The sequence below is a fragment of the Microtus pennsylvanicus genome, chromosome 4, assembly GCF_037038515.1.
Source record: "Microtus pennsylvanicus isolate mMicPen1 chromosome 4, mMicPen1.hap1, whole genome shotgun sequence".
Classification (NCBI taxonomy): Eukaryota; Metazoa; Chordata; class Mammalia; order Rodentia; family Cricetidae; genus Microtus; species Microtus pennsylvanicus.
The window spans coordinates 9,656,119-9,680,501 of record NC_134582.1 but is presented as its reverse complement, the minus strand read 5'-3'; the positions used below and the strand labels follow the sequence as shown (position 1 = coordinate 9,680,501).

The window sequence follows — 24,383 nt, the reverse complement described above, 5'->3', positions numbered from 1 at the left end:
TATTTAGAAGAGTTGAGCCATTTGCCTTTTTCTGATCTCACGTGCTTCTGGGAACGGCAGGAGAGTGGATGGATGCGGGCAGCCATGGCAAGACCTAGAGCAGCACCACTTCTGTCCTCCTTGGTATGGATGAAGTTTACTGTCAGTTAGGAGGCAGCACAGGTTTGGGCAGTGCTCTCTGGTGGTTTGTTAGTCTCGTGCCCCACCCACCAGAAAGCACAGGAGGTCAGTATATCCAGCCTTGCTTCAGGCCCCCAAACCGCCTATTTGCTGAGTTATCCCTAATTAGCTACACAGGACAGGAGCCAGGTTGTCTTAATTAAATAGAAATAATTAGCTTGTATCAATTTATATTAAATAGAACACCTTAAATTCCTTCATAAATATGTTTAAGGTGGGAGTAAGTTTGCTATAAAGAGATGGCAACTGAAGACATAAAATTTTTTATTCTCAGCTGGGCAGTGGTGGCGCACTTTAATCCCAGTAATGGGGAGGCAGGGCCGGGCGGATTTCTGGGGTTCGAGGCCAGCCTGGTCTAAAAGAGCTAGTTTCCAGGACAGGCTCCAAAGCTACAGAGAAACCCTGTCTTGAAAAACCAAAAATAAATAAAAATAAAATAAATAAAAAATAAAAACCCTCATTTACTAACTATATTATGTGTAACTAGGTATACACATAATATAAATTGTAGCCTTTTCATAAGGCTGCTTCTTTCTCTGAGCCCCGAGTAGAGACAAAGCAGGGGTACTGTGAGTGAATTCCTCATCTGGCAGAGCTGCTTTCTGGACCATAGTGCGAATGATGGCTGTGGGACAAAGCACTGGCAGTCCCAAGAGCTTATTAAATAAATATATATAATGCAATATTACACTTATATACTATATAGTTATATAAAATAATATTTTACCGTTTTGTTTCCTGCTCTCATCTAGATAACACACATATGTTACGGGATTAGGACTGGCATTTGATATAGAACTCTCGCTCCCCAGAGTCCAGGTGTCCCATGTGCCAAGGCAAGATGCTAATGCCTATGCATTTCATGAGTTGAGTCTCTCAAATTGTATCATTTTAATTTCCTCACCAATTGAATGAATTGGAGCTCAATTTTAGAGAATTTAAAAAACTTTCTTTTCCCCCATCCCAGTCCCATCTTTCCATGTGTGTAGTGCCTGCAGAGTCCAGGAGAGGGTGTTGGATCTCCTGAAACTAGAGTCACTGGCGGTTGATAGGGGCTGAGAACTGAATTTAGGTCTTCTGGAGGAGCAACAAGTGCTCTTACCCACAGAGTCATCTCTCCAGCCTCAATTTCAGAGACTTTTAAGGAAAGAAACTTGGTTTAATTAATTCACTTAAGCAATGTATTGTACTATTTATATATTTGACTGTACTGTAGGGGTTGAAATATCATAGGCGACCTTAGGCATTATTAGTAATTTGTTCAATAGTTGTTGACTTTAGCTGCTATTCATGTTTTTTATTCTAACATTCTTAATAAAGACAGATTATACTTTTTGAATTAAAAATATGTGTGTCAAAAATATCAGTGCCCATGTTATTATCATGAAGAGTTTCTGTGGTGACTGCGGCTCTCTCCTTACCATTTGCTTCCTTGACCTCCTGAGTTGGCATGGATAGGTCATTCAAATGAGATGTCTTTGCTGTTTTCTTTCAGAAAAGAAAGCTTTCTCCAGTTACTGCTTCTATGGCGTGAAAAGAGGCCCTGAGAGCAGCACAGTTCATAACCAGATTGTGTCAATCATGAAGACTTGGATGTGAATTCTTCTTGAAAATTTTTTGATGTTTTAAATTTATAGTAGACATTGACTCAACCTAGCCAAGCAGAGGTCTGCAGAGTTCTTTTTTTTTCTTCTCAGAAAGTTTACATAGTGCCCCAGAAGGAAGAATTATTATTTCTTGTTTAGTTGCTAAGATTATGAGTGTTGTTTTCTATCTGGGGAGCAAGGTCACTCTGGATTCTGAGTGTTGGCTTGAGCAGGCAGGTCTGTGGAAGATGGTGTGAGCTGCGGAAGATGGTGTGAGCTGTGGAAGATGGTGTGAGCGGTGGAAGATGGTGTGAGCAGTGGAAGATGGTGTGAGCTGTGGAAGATGGTGTGAGCTGTGGAAGATGGTGTGAGCTGTGGAAGATGGTGTGAGCTGTGGAAGATGGTGTGAGCTGTGGAAGATGGTGTGAGCGGTGGAAGATGGTGTGAGCGGTGGAAGATGGTGTGAGCTGTGGAAGATGGTGTGAGCTGTGGAAGATGGTGTGAGCGGTGGAAGATGGTGTGAGCTGTGGAAGATGGTGTGAGCTATGGAAGATGGTGTGAGCTGCGGAAGATGGTGTGAGCTATGGAAGATGGTGTGAGCTGCGGAAGATGGTGTGAGCTGTGGAAGATGGTGTGAGCGGTGGAAGATGGTGTGAGCAGTGGAAGATGGTGTGAGCTATGGAAGATGGTGTGAGCAGCGGAAAGATGCTCTTTGGGCTGTGGGAAGTAGGGGCATGGAAACAGCGAAACCTTTCCTTGGTGGTGCAATATTTAAAATTACCTTCGTTTTTGGCTGGAAGCCTTAGATGTGTACGATTGGTCTTGCTCATTTTACAGACGGGGAAGCCAGCAGGGTGAGATCGGGTTCCTTACAATTCTGATAGCCTTACAAACTCTGTGAGTTTGTTCTATGGTACAATTTGTCTAGCCCTGGGTGAGGCTGCCATGCTTGTGCTCAAGTTAAAGGAGTGCGGGCACGTTGGATCAGTGAGTCATGGTGCTTGTGCAAGCCTAGGGACCTCAGCGCCGTCACTGGAACTCACTCCATTGCTAGCCTCTGGCTTCCACACGTGTGTTGTGGCATATACATAGCTGTGATTGACATGCATGCACTTTAGCCTCCACACATGTGCCCGTGATTGACATGCATGCCCCCCTACGCATCCCTTGCTGTGCTCTGGAACATTTAAAGAGGCATTCTTGTCTCTTCCTTTTGCCAGCCCCACACGGCAGGAGGTCATGTACTGTTTATGTGGTATTCACACCTGGGAAAGTGGCACACTGGTACTGGTTATGACAACGTGCATTAGCACCGTGTCATATTGGGTATTGTAAGTGTCTGTCTCACTGCAAAGAGCAAACGTGTTCCTTGCCTCTGCAATCGCTCTCCCAGGACTTTGTCACATTGATTAAAATAAGATTGAAAGCCAGGCATGGAGGTGCCTGCCTGTGATCACAGCATGCTGGAAGCTGGGACAGGAAGACTGTGAGTCTGAGATCAGCCTGTATACACAGTGAGAACCCATCTCAACCTCCCCCTGCACAAAGATCCATTATTTCCCCTCTTTCAATGTAAGATGCTCTTAGCTGTGGCCGCTCCTTGTCACGACAGGAAATTTGCACCACTTGGGCATCCTTTTGAGAAACTCAGGTTTGCAAAGGTCCGTTGACTTCCCCAAACTGGAAAGCCTCAGGAAATTGTCTATTGCACATAGAACTTTCTGTTTTTAAGTGTATTATTTATTGTTGGCAAGTCTCAATGATTTATGTTTTCTGTCAATCAGCATAATTGATATAAACGTGTTTCATGAATGTCAAATAATATTTTAATTTTATTGCCTTTTTTGTCTGCTTGACATGAAGTAAAATAAAAGTTGCTGTTGATTTGGGATTTAGCATGGATTCTTGTGCTAAACATACATCTCTTCTAAGCTTTACATGCTCCTTTGACTCTCTCTCTCTCTCTCTCTCTCTCTCTCTCTCTCTCTCTCTCTCTCTCTCTCTCTGTGTGTGTGTGTGTGTGTGTGTGTGTGAGTTCAGGCTCCTGCCCCTGTGTGTGGGGGTGAAAGGATCACCTTGGGCCGCTCTTTGCCTCTGTTTGACATGGGCCTTCTGTTCCTTGCTACTGTATATGTCAGGCTAGCTGGCTTTTGAGCTTTTGGGGACTTTCATGTCCTCATTTCTCACGATGTAGAAGTCCTGATGTTACAGTTGTTCCTTGTAGAGCCTGCACTATGGAACGGTACGTGAGTTGGGAACTAAGCTGGATACTTAAAAACACACGCACACAGACAGAGACACGGGGACACGGGTCATCCTTGATACAAGAATGCCAAGTGTATTGTGCTCCATAGGGATCCTTAACTGATAACCACGCCCCAGCTCTCGGGATCTTTCAGCTGCAGGCCTCATCAGAACCCACTCCCCTGCCATCAAGGTCTCGTGCTCAGAGCAGCTGCAGGCACAGGTAAACAAGGTGTTTTGCTCAGTTCACTCCAGTAGGCAAAGGGTCTGAGGCAGGCAACGAAAGTCAAGGGGCCAGGGGTCAGCAGCCCCAACAGTTCCTCATCACATCTGACTTTTATGTGGGTTTTAGGGATCAGAACCCAGGTCCTCACACTTGACTAGTAGACTTTGCCCACTGAGCCACCTCTGCGGTCCCGGACCTCTCCCCTCTTCTCTCATACATCTAAAGCACATCCATAGCATCTAACCAAAGATATAATATGCCTATCATGTTAAAATTTCATGAGAATGGCAATTAGGGAAGTGTCTAAAAGAGTTCTTAGGGGAATGATAATGGAAAAATAATTTGAGAAATACTAGTCTAAGGTAACGTTAAGTGGGATTTCATATGGCATATCAGGAATTCTATGAACTGCCCAGACACTATAGGCTAAAGGGCAAACCCATTCCCGGCATCTGTCCTGGCAGGGAGACGCCATTAGCTCCTCCAGAGCGGGAGAGATTTGATGTTTTTAATTCACTGGTTGGTCTTTTGGCGGGATGGTGATAGGTTATCCGCACTGGTCGCTAGGTCACATGGGGTCAGTGGAGGGTCGTCGCACGGTCTCATTTCTCTAACCATGACCTTTCTATTCTTGGGCCTACCAAGGACACACTGGGGCGGCCAAGGACAGAGTCCTCATCCAGGACAGTCTGCCGGATGAGCTGTCCTCGCCACACAGTTCCGCATCCACCCTGCGGCAGTGGTGGCGGTTCCCTTGTAGGCGCTGTAAGAGACACAGACAGCTGCACATTTTGTTGTTTATTCACATAATCCCGCCCACTCCTCCTCTCCCCTTCAGTCTTCAGACTGTCCTCCCTGTCCAGTCCACCGGTCCAGGCATCATTCACCTTGGGCTGCATCTCCCTTCCTGGTGCGTTGGTGAGCTGGCCTGATCGACACAGCGCTGACTGGGAGTACATCTTTGCTTCAGTCACTCTTGAGTTTTGCAGTGTGGCTGCAGGCCACCCCCACATAAACAATGAGTGCAGAGCCGAGCTGGTCTTAACCATGTCTGAGTTTTCCCCTCCTCTGTCAGGTGGGTTGAAGGAATTGTTTATGAGGCCTCAAGTGAGGTAGAGAGGCACAGATCCAAGACAGGACGGTAATTGATGTGTTTGCCTAATGGGTTAATGCACCTGAGTCTTCTAGATTTGCTTATGGCAGAATCAGAATGCACCATTTTTTTTTCTCCAGTCTTTGCCTAATCCCCCTTTTGAGAAACAGGTTCTTGCTGTGTATTTGAGACTGACCTTGAATACAATATCTTTCTGGCTCTGCCTCCTGGGTGCTGAGTAACCATGCTCAGGCAGAATGCACCATTTCCCTTGCATCATGGACAGCTGATGGGCCTGCCTGGTGTGGGACTCATGGGATCTGAAGAAAGCTAAGCAGTGTAGAAGTGACATGATTTCTTTTCATATTCATATCTACTTTATGCTCTTACAAAATGCATTTCTTCATTGGTTTCTGTTCATCTCAAGGCTGCTGCAGCAGCTTTCCAGCTCCTCCATCATTCTCCGAGTGTCCCGACCTTGTGATTTCCAACAGTGTAGGGCCAGCAGCTGGTAACAGCCAGCTTACACTTCGGTCCTTAGAATTATGCTTGCCCCGTGTTTTTAAATGCTAATGAAGTTGCATAAGCTTTTACCTGAATTCTTCCCTGATGGTAACCAGAGAGGCCTCAGTGATGGTGAGGCTGCAACTCAGATGAAGTCACCGTCCTCCTCCCTCTCCTCCCTTGAGAACCTTGTCTTCTGGCTGGGTGGGTGGGAGCAACACTAACATCCTGTCCCAACACTTTCAAGGACTGTTTCTGGTGTTCGCTGTCTTAGCTTGAAGTCCCCTAGAAGGAGATCCTGAGAGAAGGATTTGAGATCACATAGTGTGTTTCAGAAGTGAGTAATGAAACTGCAACCGAAGAGGAAGTGAGGCAGGGATGAGAAGGAAATGGAGAAAGAATGTGCTGTAAAGGGCTGGGGAGATGCTTCAGTCCGTAAGGGTGCTTGCCAAGCGGTCTCAGGACTTGAGTTTGACCCTGGGAACCTATGGTAGAAGGAAAGAATTGATTCCTGAAAGCCGCCTTCTGAGCTCTGTGCACGTAGATGTGCCCTGCACGCACACACACACGCACGCACGCACGCACGCACACACACACACACACGCACACACACACACATGCACGCACACGCACATACACACATCCTTGGGAATGTGCTACTAAGTAAATTGCCATTATGGGAGACTGCGCTTTAATTTCCCCACAGAAATCGGAAAACAGTACAAAGTACAGACTTGAGTTAGTCCCACCAAAGGATGCACTGCTGGGAGTTTGTATCAGAAAGCTGGACTGCCGAAGTGCTATAAATTGGGTGACTTAAAACAAGAGAGATCCCTGTCACTGTTCCAGGACTGAAGTCAGAAATCAAGGTGTTGACTGGTTTAGTTTGAGCACGATGCTTTGAGGATGTAAAAATAACTAATTCAGCGACCTAACTTCCTCACTTTCTTTTAGTGGAGGAGATTGTGAAAGGGAGGTGAATAGAAGAAGGATACTTTGTGTGTTTTTCTTCCTGTGGAAGAGATCACATCTGTGCAGAGTCCAGTAAAATCAATATGTAAGCTGGACACTTTTCAGTTTAAGTGCTGATTGATTCAAGACGCTGAAGTAATTTTAGCTTAAATTAGTCAGAACCCACATCAGTTTTTAGTTTTTAGTAATGTATTTAGTAATCAGGAAGGATAAAATAACGTCTCCTACGGGGTGCTGTGCAGGGAGTAATTGACAGCAACAATGAAAAACTCCAAAATCCTCCGTAGAAGTTGTCACTACTGGGGAATGACCACCGGAGGGCAACAGAGATGCCAGCATAGGATCTTGTAGAGCCGCTTTAGGAAGGTCCACCCAGGAGCGACATAGCTTTCCTCTGAACCCTTTCATGACCCCAACAAAACAACTCATATCCTTCCATTCCATTCATCAGATACTATCTCCTATGTGCTGGCTATTGTTTCGGAGGTCCTTGGGATACATCAGAGAAAGAATTATCCTGCTCTGGAGGAGCTGACCCTCCAGGAGGTTTGACAGACCCTACCAATAAACACAAGAACAAAGAGTACTTGTGTATTTTAAATATAGTAACGATAATATAGAGATGCCTGCTGTTATCATGTGCCTTCCACATAAACTCATGACACCCGAGATGGTAGTACCATCATCTTCTTCTATAAAGCAGCAGACTGGAGTACACTTTGAATGGACATCCGGTTTCTTTCCGGAAACGTAAAGTATATTTAGGCTGGAATTGGTTGTCTAGGGATCAAAGTCAGATTGCCAAGGCCTCTTCTGGCACTGCAAGGTCCAGTCTGAAGACCTCTCTGCAGAGCTGGGGAGGCAGAGGGCTGCTCCGAATGCCCCCCTGCGGCCTGCGTCGGACACACCGGCCGTGGACAGAGGGCGGGACCGGAGGCGGGGCGAGGGCTGGGCAGGGGCGTGACCAGAGCGAGAATGGGCGGGGCCTTCCCGCGCAGGTAGTTCCTGGCTAGTTTGTTCCAAGTCGCAGCCCGTACGGGTTCCTGCGGCCGCCTCTCTTCCCTTAGTGGCGGAGGCGCAGTCACATGACAGGCAGGAGGCCGGAACTGGATGGCTTGCGTGAATTGCAGGAGTTTGACAGCAACAGACGGCGACGCCGCGGAGTCAGAGTGTATGGCCGAGGCCGTGAAGCCTCGCCGGGCCAAGGCCAAGGCCAGCCGGACCAAAAGCAAGGTGAGGATGCTGTCGCTCCCACACTAGCCCTCGGTTCCCCGCGCGGAGCCGTAGGGTCCCGTGCGGTCGGGCGGCTGTCAGGGCCACTTGGCCGCCTCCCAGCCCTGACCTCACTCGGCTTTTATCTTCTGTTCGTCTTCTTGGCTTCCCACACCAAAGTCTTTTCCTCCTTAGCCCCATCTCTGACTTCCTAACGTGTCCTTTGTTATATGGGAACATTTTCAGCCTCTGGAAATGCACGGAGAAGGTCCGTCCTTCCCTTGGGAGGTATGGTTTATGGATTTCAGGGATGTGTCAGTCCTTCGTTTTCAAAATTCAGGGCGATAGTGTTATTTCCTGTGAATCTGGTTGTTTACAATGTGACATGAATATCCAGAAATGAACACAGGGCAGAGACCGCACAGCAGGGATGGATTTTAATTTTCTATGTTTTCTGGATTGTTGCATGCCATAAGTGTGGTTTTAAGTTGACTTGTTTTAGGTATGTTTTGAATTTTTCATTTTGCTCCTATTTACTTGTTGCAGTGAACAAATTAAAGTTTACCCCAACGTGGCAGTCAGACCTGTCTATCTATCTATATCTATATATTTATATCTATATATTTAAACAGGGTTTTTAGCCCGCTTCTGCCTTTGGGTTGGTGGGAATAAAGACATGCCATCACACCTGACCATTGGATCTAAATAACATTGCCTTAATCCCAAACCCCAGAATTGGTGGTGTTACTAAGTCCAAAGTATAATTTTGTGTGTGTGTCTGTGAACAAGTTTTAACAGCGATTTATGGGAACTTAAATAGAGTGTAAAAGAAGTGCGCGGATCCCTTTTTGTAAGGTAGTGTAGAATTAGACACATCAGAGTCAGAAATTTCTTTTTCTTTTTTCTTAGAGACAATTTTATACACACACACACACAAACACACAAACACACACACACACACACACACACACACACACACACACACACACAAGCTGACCTCACTGTGTAGCCCAGGCTGTACTTGAACCTGAGCCTCCTACCTCATTCTAGAAACATCACTTTCAAACAGACCTTTTATTTATTATTATTATTTTACTTTGGGTACTATGAGCACTTAAAAATAGAAACCTCTGTGTGTATGGTGAGGGGGCTTGAGTGCAGATTTGGTTGGACATTGTTCCGGTGAATGTTTGTGGCCCAGAGGTCAGTCTTGGGTATTGCTCTTCAGGGGGAGTTGGTTCCCTTACTTTTTGAGACAGATCCTCTGGCTGGGACTTGGGGATTGCTGTTTAGCTTAAGTTTGTTCGGGGCCATGACCTAGGATCTGCGTGTGGGCTCTGGGGCTGGAACCCAGTCCTCATATTTCTATGGCTAACACTTTATGCAGTGTGTCATCTTCCCACTGTCAGAAACATATATATTTGGTTTTTCGAGACAGGGTTTGTCTGTGTATCTTTGACTGTCCTGGAACTCACTCTGTAGACTAGGCTGGCCTTGAACTCACAGAGACCCGCCTGTCTCTGCTTCTTAAGTGCTGGGATTAAAGGCGTGCGCCACCACGCCTGGCTCAGAAACATTTTAAGGAAAGTAATTTTGCAGTATATTGGCTTGATCAAGAACTATCTCAAACTGTTAACCAGCCATGCATAAACCCCTTGAGCCTGGAATTGGTAGTTTATAACATGAGTTATCTATAGAGAACAGAATATTAAATACTAATAATCTGGTTTTTTTTCCCCTCAGATAAGTGATAAAACTACAATCTAGACAGGTTAAATGATTATCCCAAATAATGCAGTTAGCATGGTTTAGCTCAGGGGAAAGCCAGAAATCATGGCTTTCAGTCCAGTAACTTAATCATTATTTTACATAAGTGTCTGTCTGTCCACAGACAGCATATTACAGACACCTTAAAAACAGTCAGTAAAGAGGATCCTCTTTATTTTGTTTCATATAATTTCTAAATTAAAAATGAAAATCTTAAGCTTTTAAGTCTTATGAAAAATGATTTGTCTATTTTATCAACATATTTCAGGCAGTTTTCCTACATACACATCCAATACTCTACTTTCTCAACTGATGAAGTTCATGTTAAAGCTCATTTCTAAGACATTTGCTTCAGTTAGCAATCTCACGTACACTTTGCCCCGTCCTCCAAATCTTATCGGTCACTGAGAGTTGAATTTCTGCATGATCTGGTTCTTCATCATAACTGTTACAACTCTTGCAAGGAGGGTTTTTGCTGAACTGCCCTCACTTTCACATTCTTTCTTACTGCAATTCTCTGAACTGCAGCTAGGTTGTTACATGCATATAAATACACACACATACACATGCATATTACTGAATAGGTAGGCTGGCTTCACAGAGATCAACTGCTTTTGTTTGAGTACTGATATCAAAGGTGTAAACCACCACGCCTCTTAGATTGCTGTTTTTTAAAAAGCCTTCCAAAAGCTGGGCTTGGTGGTGCACACCCATGGGCATGGGAAGCAGAGGTAGGCTGATCTCTGTGAGATCGAGGCCTGCCTGGTCTACATAGTTCTAGGACAGCCAGGGATACATAGTGAGACCCTGTCTCAAAGCAGAGAACAAAGCCAAAAAAAAAAAGTCCAAAGCTCCACCCCCCTAAAAAGTTCTATAGTTTTCTCATTTTACAGAGGATGGGACCAGAGCATAATTTAAGGACCCCAGCCCCAGCTTCCCTTTGAGCTTCTGTCACACCCTTCTTACTCTGTTTCCTGCTTTAGAGCCTCGGCCTCACCCTTCCAGGCTCCCTGCCCAGCTACTGCTTGTTGTCTCACTTTAAACTGTGCTCACTCGGAGCGTTCCCTTATCATCCTCGTGATTCTCCCTCTGTCAGTAACACTGTGAGCCATTTTATGTTCCTCTTCTCATCTGTAGCAACTTTGACAGCCACAGTCTACTCTGTCAGACAATGAACTCGCTGAGCGAGGGATCACTCTTGTTCCCAGTGCCTTTCATAATTCCTCTAGTCACCTGATAAAGTTGACTGAGTTAAAAAAAAATAAGACCCAGCCATGAAGCACGTGTCCAAGCTTTGTCACTGAAGAACTAACATAAGAAAACAAATAGAAAATGTCCATGACCCCCATGCTTGCCAGTCTAAGAAAACAGATTTGCTTTAGGGTAAGTAGCTGCACTTGTTAACACTGGCTATTGTTTAGACATAGTTATAAACTCCTGTATCATTGAAACTTCTCAGTGCTGAGCAGATTCAAGGCTTAGCTCAGGAAGGGTGGTGTCATGTGCTGTTGTGTGTAGTAGAGAGCTGTGGCTTCTGGATTTGTCAGACACATTCCTCAGTGGTCAGTAATCTGGTAGGTGACTTCAGGATGACAGGCTGTGGTTAGCAATCTGGTGTTTACTACTGGATACTTTAGATTTAGCCCTAATGATGTTTTTATTCTATTAGTGTGCATCTTTGTAAAAACATTCCCTCAGCCCCGAGCATCTGGACTTCATTTAACTTAGTAAACTTAGGGTAAGAAGAACAGAATCTTAGATTTGGATTTACTCTGAAGACCTAATAGATTTTAGAGTAAGGCAGAGTGGTGATACATGTCTGTAATCCCAGCACTCAGCAGACCAAAGGAGGAGGTTTGTGAGTTCCAGGCCATCTAGACTACATAACAAATTCTAGGTTAGCTTGGCATTATGTAACAAAACCCTGTCTCAACAACCAATAAGAACGTCTAATAATTGATGGATGGATTGTTTTCTGCTTAACCCTTCCTGTGCATCCCTGTGGTCCTGCTTCCCCTGCTCCATTGCCTAGGTAATTAATTCCTTTGTTTCTTCTAGGCATGAATTGTGATTAGAATAAAGTTGGGCAATGCTATATCCTATTATTTGGCCTCTTTTGTGCCTCCCGAGATCCAGTCATTATTGAATACATGATGCCCACTTGTTGTTTCCCCCAAAATGATTCCTTGGCATTCGAGATATAAAATCTGCAGGACTAAGTGGGACTTATAGTCTGGAGTAGAAACATCCATGTGTGTTTTAGAACAAGCATAACCACATGACTGTTTCCACATTGCTTAAAGAAGTATGTCTGTGTTAGTGTGCACGTGCATACAGAAATGGACATTCCCAGAGTTCCATCTCTAGGAGATAACTGTTGGTGACAGCTTGTTGTGTGTCTGATTTAGCTTTTCCCTTCTCCCTACCACACACAACACTTCAGGGCATTTTACTGTGACAAGCCCAAGGTAGAGGAGAAAGTAAAAATATTTCTAAGACCAGAAGTGCTGTAAAAGTTTTAAGGAAGAATATAACTTGTGAACAGAAGCACAGGCAAATTCTCAGAAGGAGACAGTTGTTCTGCTCAGAGGGCACAGGATGCTTTAATAGCATGAGAGTCTACCTGGAGAGGTGTCTCAGTGGCGGAAGCCATGTCGCAGCCTCTGGGAACAGTGCACAAATGTCTTGAAAATGGAGCTCCTTATGGGAGGGCTTTTTGGAGAATCCCACTGTCTGGCAAGGACTCGGGGAGGTGACTCTGGAGACCCCTCTGCTGACCCTGGGGAGCTCTTGAGCTGCAGGCCTTTCTAACTCTGGCTCTGCTTGTTCCTAAGGCAATTTTCAGTGTTGCTCTGTCAGTTGTGACTGTGGCTGAGTTGACTGGGAACAAAAAAATGATAATTTTAATAAAGTTTCTTCAAGGAAATTAAGCATCTTTGCAGTCTATCACAGAAACCAGTTCCTTTGGCTGCCACTGGCTGTCTTTACATTCATCCCGAGTAAACTGGAGGAACTCACTACGGTTAATGATTCTTGCTTACTTAACTGTTCTAAAAAAAAAAAGATAACTATATTCCAAGAACTTACATTTCTGCAGTATATCCACATTTTTTTGAATGATTTCATTTTAGTTTTTATCTTTTGGTTGTTCTGGGGTAGAACCCAAGGCTTTTTGACAGTGAGTGCTTTTCTACTGAACTGTATCCTGGCCCTGCATGATTTAAAAATGACTTCCTTATGAGTATGCAACTTGTGCAAGGGTAAAAAACTGAATAAATACAGATTCTTTGTTTTCTGCGTGTCTGTTTTTATATATAAGACATGTCTTTTGGACTGGAGAGCTGGCCCAGTGGGTAAGAACTCTTGCTGCTCTTGCAGAGGACCTGGATCTTGTTCACAGCACCCATGTTGAGGGGTTCACAGTTTCTTGTAACAGGTCCCAGGAATCTGGTATTCCCTTTTGGCCTCCATGGGCATTGCATGCATGTGGTACACACCCAGACAGGCATGCATATACATCAATTAAAAAGAAACAAAAAAATTCTTTTTTTTTTTTTGGTGTTTTGAGACAAGGTTTCTCTATGTTGCTTCGGAGCCTCTCCTGGAACTCTCTCTGCAGACCAGGCTGGCCTTCCTTGGAGCTCATAGAGATCCCACAGCCTCTGCCTCCTGTGTGCTAGGATTAGGATTAAAGGTGTATATCATTACTACTCGGCTAAGAAAATTTCTTAAAATTCCCAGAGACATGAATTATTATGGTAGTGGCTTGAGAACACTTTGAGTGTTTTACATTTTATTTCACTATTGGTGAAGATAGTTATATTCACAATGTCTCCTAGTTCCCTTTTCCCTCCTGTCTAAAGTAGGCAAAATAATTGGAAGCTGACCGTCTTTAATCAAAGTGGAGTGCAGGAGATTCCCACCTTGGCATGAAAGTTCACTTCTGAATGTATTAGGAAGCTTACGCAGTCATACGGAGAAGAGGAGGAGGCACCTTTGGGAGGGTACATTCCTGCAAATGCAGTATGTTCAGTTAGGGTCATAGCTCAAGGGGAAAGTGTGGCAGAAAGGGACACCCCATCTATATTGGGTGATATTGTAAAGGTAGTGGGGAGGTGGATTCTCTGGGTGCTTGTGAGCCCATGTCACAAATGCTCAAAGGCTCGGGACCTCGCTGTTTGATTTTGGTGTACGTTATCAATCGCTGACAGCTGTGGCCTGGGGTCAGCACTTCAGTCTTTAAAGACGCTTCCTCGGGGTCCGCTCATGGCTCTCACAAGTGACTGAGGAAACTGAGGTTTCCTTATTAATAGAAAAAGTTAGAACTGGACTCAAGAGGAAGCTCAAGGGTAGTTTTACTAGAGTTTCAGAGAAATTAAAGGACAGGTTAGGTGACAGTCATGGGAACTTCCAGGAGAGACAGAGAAAAGGCAATGCTTTCAGCCTTGGTCATCTCAATCCAATTTTCACTCAGTTTAACTTCAAAAATCCCTATAGTCTTGAACAGTCTCAGCATTGTTCGGTTGCCCCAAATCAAAGCATTGAAACCTATTAAATATAATAGATTTTTATATTTAAACCTATTCAAGTGGACTGACATGGGCCTGACGTGGAATCAGAGAGCTTATTATAAGAGAGGAAAAACACTCCTAAGAATGGCATTGGGTTAGCAAGCTGAGGGAAGAACCCCCCAATGTCAAATGTAGATATTTATGTATAATTTAAAATTCTTCATCTGAAACAATCAGCTATTGTTATATTTCATATCTTGCTTTTAGGAAAAGAAGAAAGATGAAGCCCCTCAGACTTCTGTTGTAGTTTCCCTTCCAGAGACTTCTAGAGAGCAGGAAATCCCATCTCTAGCTTGTGAACTCAAGGGAGATGATCTGAAAGTGTCAGCTGATTCCCAGCTCCACAAGGATGTCAGTGGATGGAACGAAAGTGAAATGTTTGATATACCACTCACCTCCTTGACTGTAGGTGATGAAGGCTCCCTAATACTTGACACAGAGGACCTAAAAGAAAGGGCAGAGATCAGAGCCCATGATGGAGATGGTGAAATCAGGCCGAAGGTCGACCCTGGAGACAATGTTATAACTAAAGTTGAACCTTCCAAGCACTTTACAGAGACCGAGGAAAGCACACTGATTCAACATGGACCTTCAGAAAGCACACCACAGTCTGGTTTCCCATGTACTCAGCAGGAAACGGGAAGTTTACAAGTCAGAGAAACTCAGACCAGGAAAGAAGATGAAGAAGCCCTTAGTTCAAAGCTGCTTCAGATTGCTAGTTCACATACTTCTTATGAAGCCAAAGAAGTTTCTCAGCCACCCAGAGTGAAGAAACTGTATCCTGAGTTGCCAGCTGAAATGGTGGAGGTACCAGCTTTGGTGGTTGTGAAGCCCTTGGTCTGCAGTGAGCGACTCTACCCAGAACTCCCATCTCCACCGGAACTAGTACCATTTACTAAAGAACAGCTAAAACTCTTGGAGCCTGGCTCATGGCTGGAAAATGTTGAGTCATATGTAGAAGAATTTGACAGCATTGCTCATCAGGACAGGCATGAGTTTTATGAGTTGCTTCTGAACTACTCACGATGCAGGAAGCAGTTGCTGTTGGCTGAGGCCGAGCTGCTGACTTTGATGTCTGATTGTCAAAACGCCAAAAGTCGACTGTGGAGCTTTAAGGATGAACAAATGGCTGTACAGGTATTTTGGCTGTGTGTGTCAAGTTTCTCAGCTTGGGGAATTGGTAGCTGAGCTGCCTTTCCTTCGCTGCTGTCTAGGATGTCTGTGTGTTAAACCTACCCAGCCCTGGCTCCATCAGTCCAGGAATCACAAGATCAAATGGCCACAGGGGCAGGCAGTAACGTGTAGGCGAGGGCTGAGTAGGACAGTGGTCAGCGGAGCAGCACCTGCCACGTCTAGAGGGAAAGCAGCTCTTGCCAGCTAGCTGACTGATGTATGATTGACTTGCTACATCTTGGGATTTTTCAAGAGAGGCAGGAATGTGTTTTTTGCATGAAGGATTCTAACTGAGAGTGTTAGCAAGTAACTAAATACAAATATATGCAGATATATACACTTCACACAGTCTAAGCCAGCAGCTGTGTCTCAAGGTAAAACTCAGCAGTACAGTGTTAGTTTTAGATTTTGGTATAATGCCACAAGTGTGCAGTGAGTAGAGAGAGGATAAGAAAGTAGGAAAGCCCATTAAGTGTGACACCCTCTGGAGGTCAGAGCTGCCTTTTATTAAGGGACTGGGAGGGATGGCAATAAGAGAAGGCCATTTTTGACGTTTGCATTGAAGGAAAGCTGGAAGAGATACTGGTGACACATGATTTGCTGGCCCCTACCTTTCATTGTGCAGAGCCTTGTATATCTTTTTATAGATTCTGTGGAAAGAGACACATTTGGAAATACTGAGAAAGAAAGGGAGGGTAGAGAAAAAGCCCAGTGAAGAAATAAGAGCACTTGCTGCTCTTGCAGAGGACTGGTGTGATTCCCAGCATGCATGTAAGCAGCTTGTAACTAGTAACTCCAGTTCCAGGGGATCTATTGCCCTCTTCTGACCTTCATGGGCAGCCAATGTGCATTTGGTACACATACAGTCATGCAGATGAAACAGTCATGAACATAAAATAAAACTAAAACAACATGAAAACGAAAAGAAAGAAAATGAAAGGATAGACTCAAAGTATGGTGGGAGAAATTTATATAATGGAGAAGGATTCCTTTCCAGAAAGAATGAGGTAGATCTAGAGGTGTTTTGGATACTGTGTAGTTGAGGGGTAGCACATTGGGCCTTGGTAATTTTAGCATAGAAAGTGAGATGCCAGTTGTGAGTTTCAGGGACAAACGTTACTGCTTCCATGCTGACCTTGCTGGGGCACTCTCTACGGAACTTGTCGTGTATTTGTGGTTGGCAGTGTTCTCTGACTCACGGCTGTTATATTTGCTCATATTGTTTTGTATGTGTAGAGTTGGGCCCTCACTGTGATTATAAGCTTCTCAAAAATGGCGCTGAAGCCTGTGTCTTCCACTTGCTGCCTGGCTGCATCAGGGGCAGCTGGTTTCATATTTCCTCCTTTATCTGCTGGTAGGGTATCTGCGCAGATCAAGTGAAAGTTTACGGTCATCACCACTACCAGAGAGTAGAGATGAATGAAAATGTCCTGGGAGAATTGAAGAAGCTGTTTGATGCCAAATCTGAGCACCTCCACCAGACACTGGCTCTTCACTCTTACACTTCTGTGCTCTCGAGGTTGCAAGTGGAGTCGTACATCTACACGCTGCTCAATAGCTCAGCTGTTCTGAGGTCTTTAGCAGTTTCCCAGCAAGACCAAGGTATGTAAATAGTGAGTTTTCTTTTATACTTGACTGTGGAAAAGAACTGAGGGTAACTGTGAGTCAACTGTAGTTATGGATGCTTGTAAGCTGCCACGTGGGTGCTGGGCATCAAGACCTGGTGGGTCCTCAGGGGGAACAGCAGGTGCCCTACCCACTGACGGAGCTGTCCAGCCCTCAGGATACCTTTTCATTCTCTTGCTTTTCTCTTGCATTTTATTTACTTGTTTTCCCTCCTCACATTCTTGTTTTTTTAATTTCTAACTGGAGCTCTGTAATATTCTGAAGTAGAAATTCTATTCTTTCTTTTCTCGTGATGGTTCCCTGCTCTGCCCTGGTGTGTCTTCTGCCCTCTCACACGTGTGAAGTCAAGCACTCTGCCAACAGAGTCCGTCGTCAGACCAAGTGTCTAACATATTAGTAGAACTTTGTGGGGGATTGTTTAGGGAGAGGGGAAGAATTTATTTGGCTTACAGTTCAAATAGTTACATCTGTCCTCATGGCAGGGAAATCATGATGGCAGGATATAAGCAGCTGTTCACATTGATCCTCATTCAGGATGCAAAACCTGAAGACCAGCCCCAGTGACCCACTTCCTCTAATAAGGCTCCACTTCCTACAGGTTCCACAGCCTTCCAGAAATCACCATCAACTGGGCACCAAGTGTTGAAGTAAATTAGGGAAGATTTCACATTCAAAGCACAGTGTTTTGCTTTTAGCCCTGGTCATCTCAATTCAATTTTCACTCAGCTTAACTTCAAAAATCCTCATAGTCTTGAAAATTCTCAGCATTGTTCAGTTGCCCCAAATCAAAGTGTTGAAACTTATTAAATATAATAAAAGAATAGCAGTGGTTGGTCTGGAAGAAAACTGACCTGTAACTCCTTTTGTAAGAGTGCAGTTCAAGCTGGGCATTGGTGGTATATGCCTTTAATCCCATACTGGAGAGGGAGAGGCAGGTGGATGTCTGTGAATTCAGGGTCAGCCTGGTCTACAGAGCGAGTTCCAGAACAGGCTCCAAAGGTACACAGAAAAACCTTGTCTGGAAAAACCAAAAAAAAAAAAAAAAAGAAAAGAAAGAAAGAAAGAAAGAAAGAAAGAAAAAAAAGGGAGGGAGCGAGAGAGCGAGAGAGAGAGAGAGAGAGAGAGAGAGAGAGAGAGAGAGAGAGAGAGAGAGAGAGAAATGCAATTCATAAGGAGAAAGGACCTGGAGGCCCTTGTTGGCCTCGAGGTGGGAGGAAGAGTGTTAGACAGCATATTACCTGGATATCTAAACAAGACCAGGGCTTAATGGAAAGGAGAATCATCCCCTGAAAGCCTAGATACAACCTTCATTAAGAGAGAATAAAGCCAGGCCCAGCACCCAGGAGGCAGAGGCAGAGGCAGGTGGATCTCTGTGAGTTCTAGGCCAGTCTGGTCTACATAGTGAGTTCTAAGACAGCCTGGGGTATATAGTGAGACCCTCTCTATAAAAATCCAAACCAAACCATGGCAAAAGAGAGAATAAGAGAGAGATGGGAGAAATAAGAGAGTGTGTGTATGCACGTGTGAGGGAGTGAGGGAGTGAGAGAGAGAGAGCACAAGAGCATGAATGTGCCACAGTGCCAGGGATGGGTGGGGGCAGGGGAGAATCTTCAGATCACATCTCTATGCAAAATCTCGAGAAGCCTTTAGAACAATCGGAAGAACAAAGAAAATTGTGATGTTTTGTAACACTTCTACTGATGGGAAGTTTCACATCATGTGATTTAGTTTCAGTACAGTATAACAAAGTGTGGAGGAGCCAGGTATCATAAATTGAAAGCTGTTAAATCATAGCACAGATGGCTTCTTAAGTCTCTGTCCCAGACAGAGCTGCAGGGAGGCGTGGTCTGGTTCAGGCTGTAGAATCTAGCCTGAGGGTGCAGGCCCTTGTTCTGACAGAGCCAGCAGGGTAAGCATCAAATCCTGTCGCCCATGTCTGGGCATCTGGGGCTTGAATCATCAGCGCCCAAAGTCCCTGGTAGCCCCCCTCGTCTCACTCTGCTACCTACAGCACTATAGTCTCTGTATTGGACTGGCCACATCTGCTCCATGCCTGCTGCTCTCCTTGGTGGATGTCCCTTGGTTCTGGCATCTTCAGCATCCTGAGGTCTTCATGGCAACTTAGGCTTCATGTTCTCAGCTTTATTTGATGGCCCCGCAGTGCCTCTCTGCAGGGAATTTGACTTTGCCCATATTTTCCAGCCTTACCCTGCAGCTTTGAGGAACCTTGGAGCAAGACACCATGGCCCCCTTACTGTTCTACGTACTGTGGACAGTGGCACTGAGTTTCCCCAGCCAGAAATAGAGTGTGACCCACTTCTCTCAAATATACTTGCTGATGCTTGTTTACCAGGAAGGAACACTTTCAGGGCATTCTCAGTTTAGGCTTGACCTTTTAAATACACACACAAGTTGGAGTGTTGAATGCTTAGGGCCTTGCCCTCCGTGTGTCCTGCCCTCCCAGTGCAGAACCCGAGGCTTCTCTTCTTCAGCACTGCCCTGTCTGCAGCTTTGAACTCGCCCCTTTCCTGGCTAACCCACACGTTGTTCATGTCTTTCTGTTCCCCTTGTTGCTCTCTTTCTTCGTAGACTGGGTAAGAAAGAGAGCACGAGCCATGCTGTAACTTTAGTAACTGCCTGTCTTGAGATTTTCTCCTCCAAACAAATTAGTCTGTAATTTTGGGTAGGATGGTCAAGATTCTTTGCCAGGATATCACAGGAATAACTTCTGTCCCAGTTCCCAATAGAGTTCTTGCTTAGCTCTGTGGTGGTTTGAAAGACAATGGCCCCCCAAAACATTTATTTATGGCACTATTTAAAGGTGAGGCTTTTTGGAGTAGATGTGGTCTTTTTGGAGGAAGTGTGTCACTGTGGGAGTATACTTTGAGTCTCCTATACTCAAGCTATTCCCAATGTCTCAGTTCACTTCCTGTTGCCTTCTGATCAAGATGTAGCCAGCACCATGTCTGCTTTTATGCTGCCATGCTCCCTGCCATGATGATAATGAACTGAACCTCCGAACTGTAAGCTGCCACCTCAGTTAAATGTTTTCTTTTGTAAGAGTTGCTGTGGTCATGGCGTCTCTTCACAGCAATGAAAACCCTAACTAAGACAAGCTCCAAAACACTTCATGAGCCAAGCCCTCATTGTATCTCTCTTAACACTCTGGTCTTCCAAACTCTCAGCAGAATGGCCCATCAAGTTCTGCTTATATAAGTTCAGTGCTTGTTCAGCCCATAGCTCTAAACTCTTCTATGTTTATCCAGCACAGTAGTTCCAAAGGCATACGGAGCACATGTCAATCTTGTTACAGCAGCCCCACTCCTTGGTGATGTCTCTTTGTGTTACTGCTCTTCTGACAAGAGACAGCTTAAGGCAGAAGTGTTTGCTTTGACTCATTTCAGTAGGACGTAGTCCCTCAAGGGTCATGGCAGCAGGAGCACCCTCAGTCAGGAAGTAAACAGCCTCTTTGGGTTTTTATCTGAACTAAATGTTTTACACTTTTTGATTTCTTTGCTTTAAGTAGAGAAGCTGAAAGTCCCCAGTACCATTAGGAGCTCTCAGCTAAGCTCCCCGTCTTTGCAGGCTCTAAACTGACAGGCAGCATTCCCTCTGACGTGTGTCAGCTGAAGGAGTGCATCAGCGTCTTGTTCATGTTCACCAGGAGAGTGAGTGAGGATGCCCAGTTCCACGAGGACATTCTTCTCTGGCTGCAGAAGCTGGTAAGGGAACAGCTGCAGGCAAGGAGGTCTTTCATTGCTTGGGTAATCTAAGAATAGTTTCTTATTTTGTGTTTCATATTTCTTTATTCTATAGCTTTTCCAGTTAATTCATTTAATGAGTTAATGACTTTTCTTTGATGGTTACAAGTGATTTGTCTTGTTACTTTGTGTGTCTAATGAGCTCTGGCTTCCAGGTCAGGAGGAAATGCAGAGGGAGGTGAAGACTGACTGCTGACCCACACGTGCCTAATCATGTTTGATGATAAACTTAGTGATGCTTAACATGAGAAGAAAGGTGTCAGGATTTGGAAAATTGAGGTGTTTTACAGAGAAGACCTATGTCTGGGCACTCTAGAAAGGTTGCATGCACCCCCAGCTCACTGCGTGCATGAGTTTATTAAACTAGTGAAAACACGAGTCTTTTCTTGTTCAGGTGTCAGTATTACAAAGAGTTGGCTGTCCTGGGGATCACTTCTTCCTCCTCAACCACATTCTCCGGTGCCCAGCTGGCGTCAGTAAATGGGCTGTTCCTTTCATTCAGGTATGATGATTTTTTGATTCTGGGGGTGTGTTGGGTATTTTTATTAGTTTTCCTTAAGAAATGTCTAAAACAACCCATCCCCCAAAGACCTAATCAAGTGCTATTTAAATAAAAATGTAAAAGACATATATTTCTATTACTTGTATTCTTAATGTATCTGCATGGACTTATGTGCACAGTATCCATGTAGGTGTCTGCAGAGGCTAGAAGGCATTGATGTGTAACTGGACTTAAAAGTGGTTGTGAGCTTCCTGATCTGGGTGCAGGGAACCAAACCTTCTCCTCTCTCTTGGGGAGCAGTGAGTGCTCTTAACCACTGAGCCCTCTCCCTGGTTCCCTCAATAAAGCCTTTAAACCAGGAGTGCATGTGTATAGGGATAGTGCCAGCACTTTCTGGGTCATCACAGGTGAAGAGATTAGCACAGAATTGTAAAAGTTCACCTGCAACCCAGCTTGGTAGGCCCACAAGTGTTTAGTTTAATTTGGTAAGGTTTGAGTAGGACAGCTTACCAGGACTGTTTGTCTTTTCTATAGTAATCACCACAACTCTAATCCATCTCACAGTACAATTGGTACTAGCATAGCAGGGAGATCTAGGTCTGTTAGTAGCGTGCATACACTTATCTGTTGACCATATGGTCTATAGTGTCTCCTATGCGAAGCCCCCTTTGGCCATTTTTATTATTCCTAGCCACCACTCAGATAGCAGGAACCAAAATGTATATCAAATTCAACTCAACTCCTTCATATTTTCTTTAATATTTCTGGTGGTGTGGAGCCTAAGTCACTCTGATAATGATGAGGAGGAGGTTTTATTTTTCTTGGTTTAAAGCGGCTGTGCTGTGCTCCAACAGCTGCTGCAGGTGTTTGACATCAGCTGCTCATCCTCTGCTCTGAGATAGTGTGCAGGTAACCACTCCAGCTGTGCCTTGTGCTTTGGAGTAGGTGTCAGACTTAGCTTTGTCCTCTGACTAGCATCTTGCTTATTCGATACGTGTAAACCAGCATGAGCTGGTTTTCTACAGTATGCTTTTTTCATTTTCTGATTTCAGATCAAAGTGTTGAATAACCCTTCAGGGGTCTTTCATTTTATGCAGTCCCTTGCCCTGCTGATGTCTCCTGTCAAGTAAGTGTGGAAGAGCCTTGAAAAATAGAAATTGAATACTCTATCAAAGTGTTGGTTTCCTTAACTGCCCACATCCAGAGAGAATGGCTAAGGGAAGTGTTGGCATTCTAGAATTTAATACTGCAGATTTTCTGTGGGTTTGAAACTCCTGTCCCAAAGTGGTACATCTGGCTGCTTATTAGCCTTTCTCGTGTCCTCCCCTTTTTAGCGGGTTTGTCTCTCATTGTGTGTCATTGTGAAAGGTGCCACAGACTAAGAGATGGTAAGTTCCTTAGACTAGAGGGGGATCTGGTGTATGTGTTGAACTGTGGAGCCGTGAGGACTGCCAAGGAGTTAGTGTAGCCGTAAAGAGCTGAGCAGCCGGAGACAGGTCCACAGTGGAAGAGTCGGCTTCCGAGAGTGGGTTGGATGTCATTAGCTGAGGGGCTGGGGAGAAGAGTGTGAGCAGAGGTCCTGATCCAGGGTTGCAGAGGGTTGGGGTGTAGATAGCTGAAGGTCATGGGTGGAGACTGGAGGGTAGAAGGCCTCAAAGCTGGAGGACCTACACTTGATGTGGCTTGGCCTGTGAACAAGTTTTCGAACAGGGAGCAAAACTTGTACTCAAGGAAGATTAGGCCAGGGGTGGTGGGACATACCTGTTATTGCTGCACCCCAGAGCTTGTGACTGTTTGGAGGATCATCAGTTCAAGGTCAACTTGGGTTACACCAAAAGCGGGGGTGGGGGTGGGGGTTGCTTTGGACAGACAGTGAACCGGAGACAGAATAGTATGTACTTTTTCATTACTTCATTGATGGCTGCAGGCATTTATGCCTCTCCTGCCTCAGGATCCCAACCGGCCACACAATAAAAGGGCAGGCATGTTTTTGATACTGGGAGGATGCAGAGCCTGCTTGTTGGTGACCCTGACACTGTTACTACCAGCTCACCTGCCTCGGGGTCTGTTGACTAGGATCACTATAGGAGATAGAATGTGGGAACTAGCCGCCTCTTCCTGGGAAATGATTAGTAGCTGATTAAAGGATGCAGAGAGGGACTGTGTGTGCCCAGAGACCAGGAGGGCGTCCATAGCAGAAGTACAAAGGAGGGCTGTTGGTTTTTGTTTTAAGATTTATTATGTATGCAGTGTCCTGCCTGCATGCATGCCTATGCACCAGAAGAGGGCACCAGACCTCATTACAGATGGTTATGAGTCACCATGTGGTTGCTGGGAATTGAACTCACACCTTTTGTTCGTTGGGAATCAGACTCATGACCTCAGAAAGAGCAGCCAGTACTCTTAACCTCTGAGCTAACTCACCAGCCCCCAAGGAGGGCTGTTTTATAAAAATGAAACTTTCTGACAACATGCAAGTGACACATACCAATGGACACGTGGGGAAAGGGAAATATTTGCACTTCAGAGCTGGAGTCTGTAGGAGGTTTTGTCTAAAGAGAGAAGTGGAGGGGTACTTATTCACAGAGGGCTGCAGATGTGGTCCAAGAGGAAATGTTCTGGTTACATTGCTCATCAGGTGGAACAGCCGCTTGGAAAGTCCTGCCGCTTTTTTTCTGGCCTCCATCCTTTACTGCCTGCACGCAGAGGCCGCCCTGACCAGGGAGGTAATGTCTGACTGGGCGTGTTTGCCTTATGTGTGCCTTTTGGCCCCAAACAGCTTCTCTGTCAACTGCATAATACCTTTTTATTTTTGATAAGATACATTTTTAATCATGGGCACTTGTATGTGTCAGGATATACACATATACAGTATGTGTGAGTGTGGGTGCCCATCGAGGCCAAAAGAGGGCTCTGGATCCCATGGAGCTGGGGTTGCAGGAGCTGCCTGATGTGAATGCTAGCTT

The 24,383-nt window shown here is 45.0% G+C and overlaps 2 protein-coding genes across 4 annotated transcripts in view; both read left to right on the top strand.

The window, feature by feature from the left end:
• Nucleotides 1-3,657, top strand: part of Pstpip2 (proline-serine-threonine phosphatase interacting protein 2) — a 67,994-nt gene extending 64,337 nt beyond the window's left edge. The window contains exon 15 of the mRNA XM_075968213.1: nucleotides 1,676-3,657. The gene's annotated coding sequence lies outside the window, so the exon portion shown is untranslated. The remainder of the gene's footprint in view (nucleotides 1-1,675) is intronic.
• A 4,252-nt stretch (nucleotides 3,658-7,909) lies between these two features.
• The window catches only part of Epg5 (ectopic P-granules 5 autophagy tethering factor), an 88,484-nt gene continuing 72,010 nt past the window's right edge, over nucleotides 7,910-24,383 (top strand). For 2 of the 3 annotated variants that reach the window (XM_075968211.1, XM_075968209.1), the window contains exons 1-6: nucleotides 7,910-8,038; nucleotides 14,563-15,492; nucleotides 16,887-17,130; nucleotides 20,740-20,876; nucleotides 21,310-21,417; nucleotides 22,470-22,543. In XM_075968211.1, the coding sequence (XP_075824326.1) occupies nucleotides 7,916-8,038; nucleotides 14,563-15,492; nucleotides 16,887-17,130; nucleotides 20,740-20,876; nucleotides 21,310-21,417; nucleotides 22,470-22,543 (1,616 nt within the window). In that variant the 5' untranslated portion in view covers nucleotides 7,910-7,915. Of the gene's footprint in view, nucleotides 8,039-14,562; nucleotides 15,493-16,886; nucleotides 17,131-20,739; nucleotides 20,877-21,309; nucleotides 21,418-22,469; nucleotides 22,544-24,383 lie in introns of those variants that run through there. The other variant, XM_075968212.1, reaches the window with a different exon arrangement.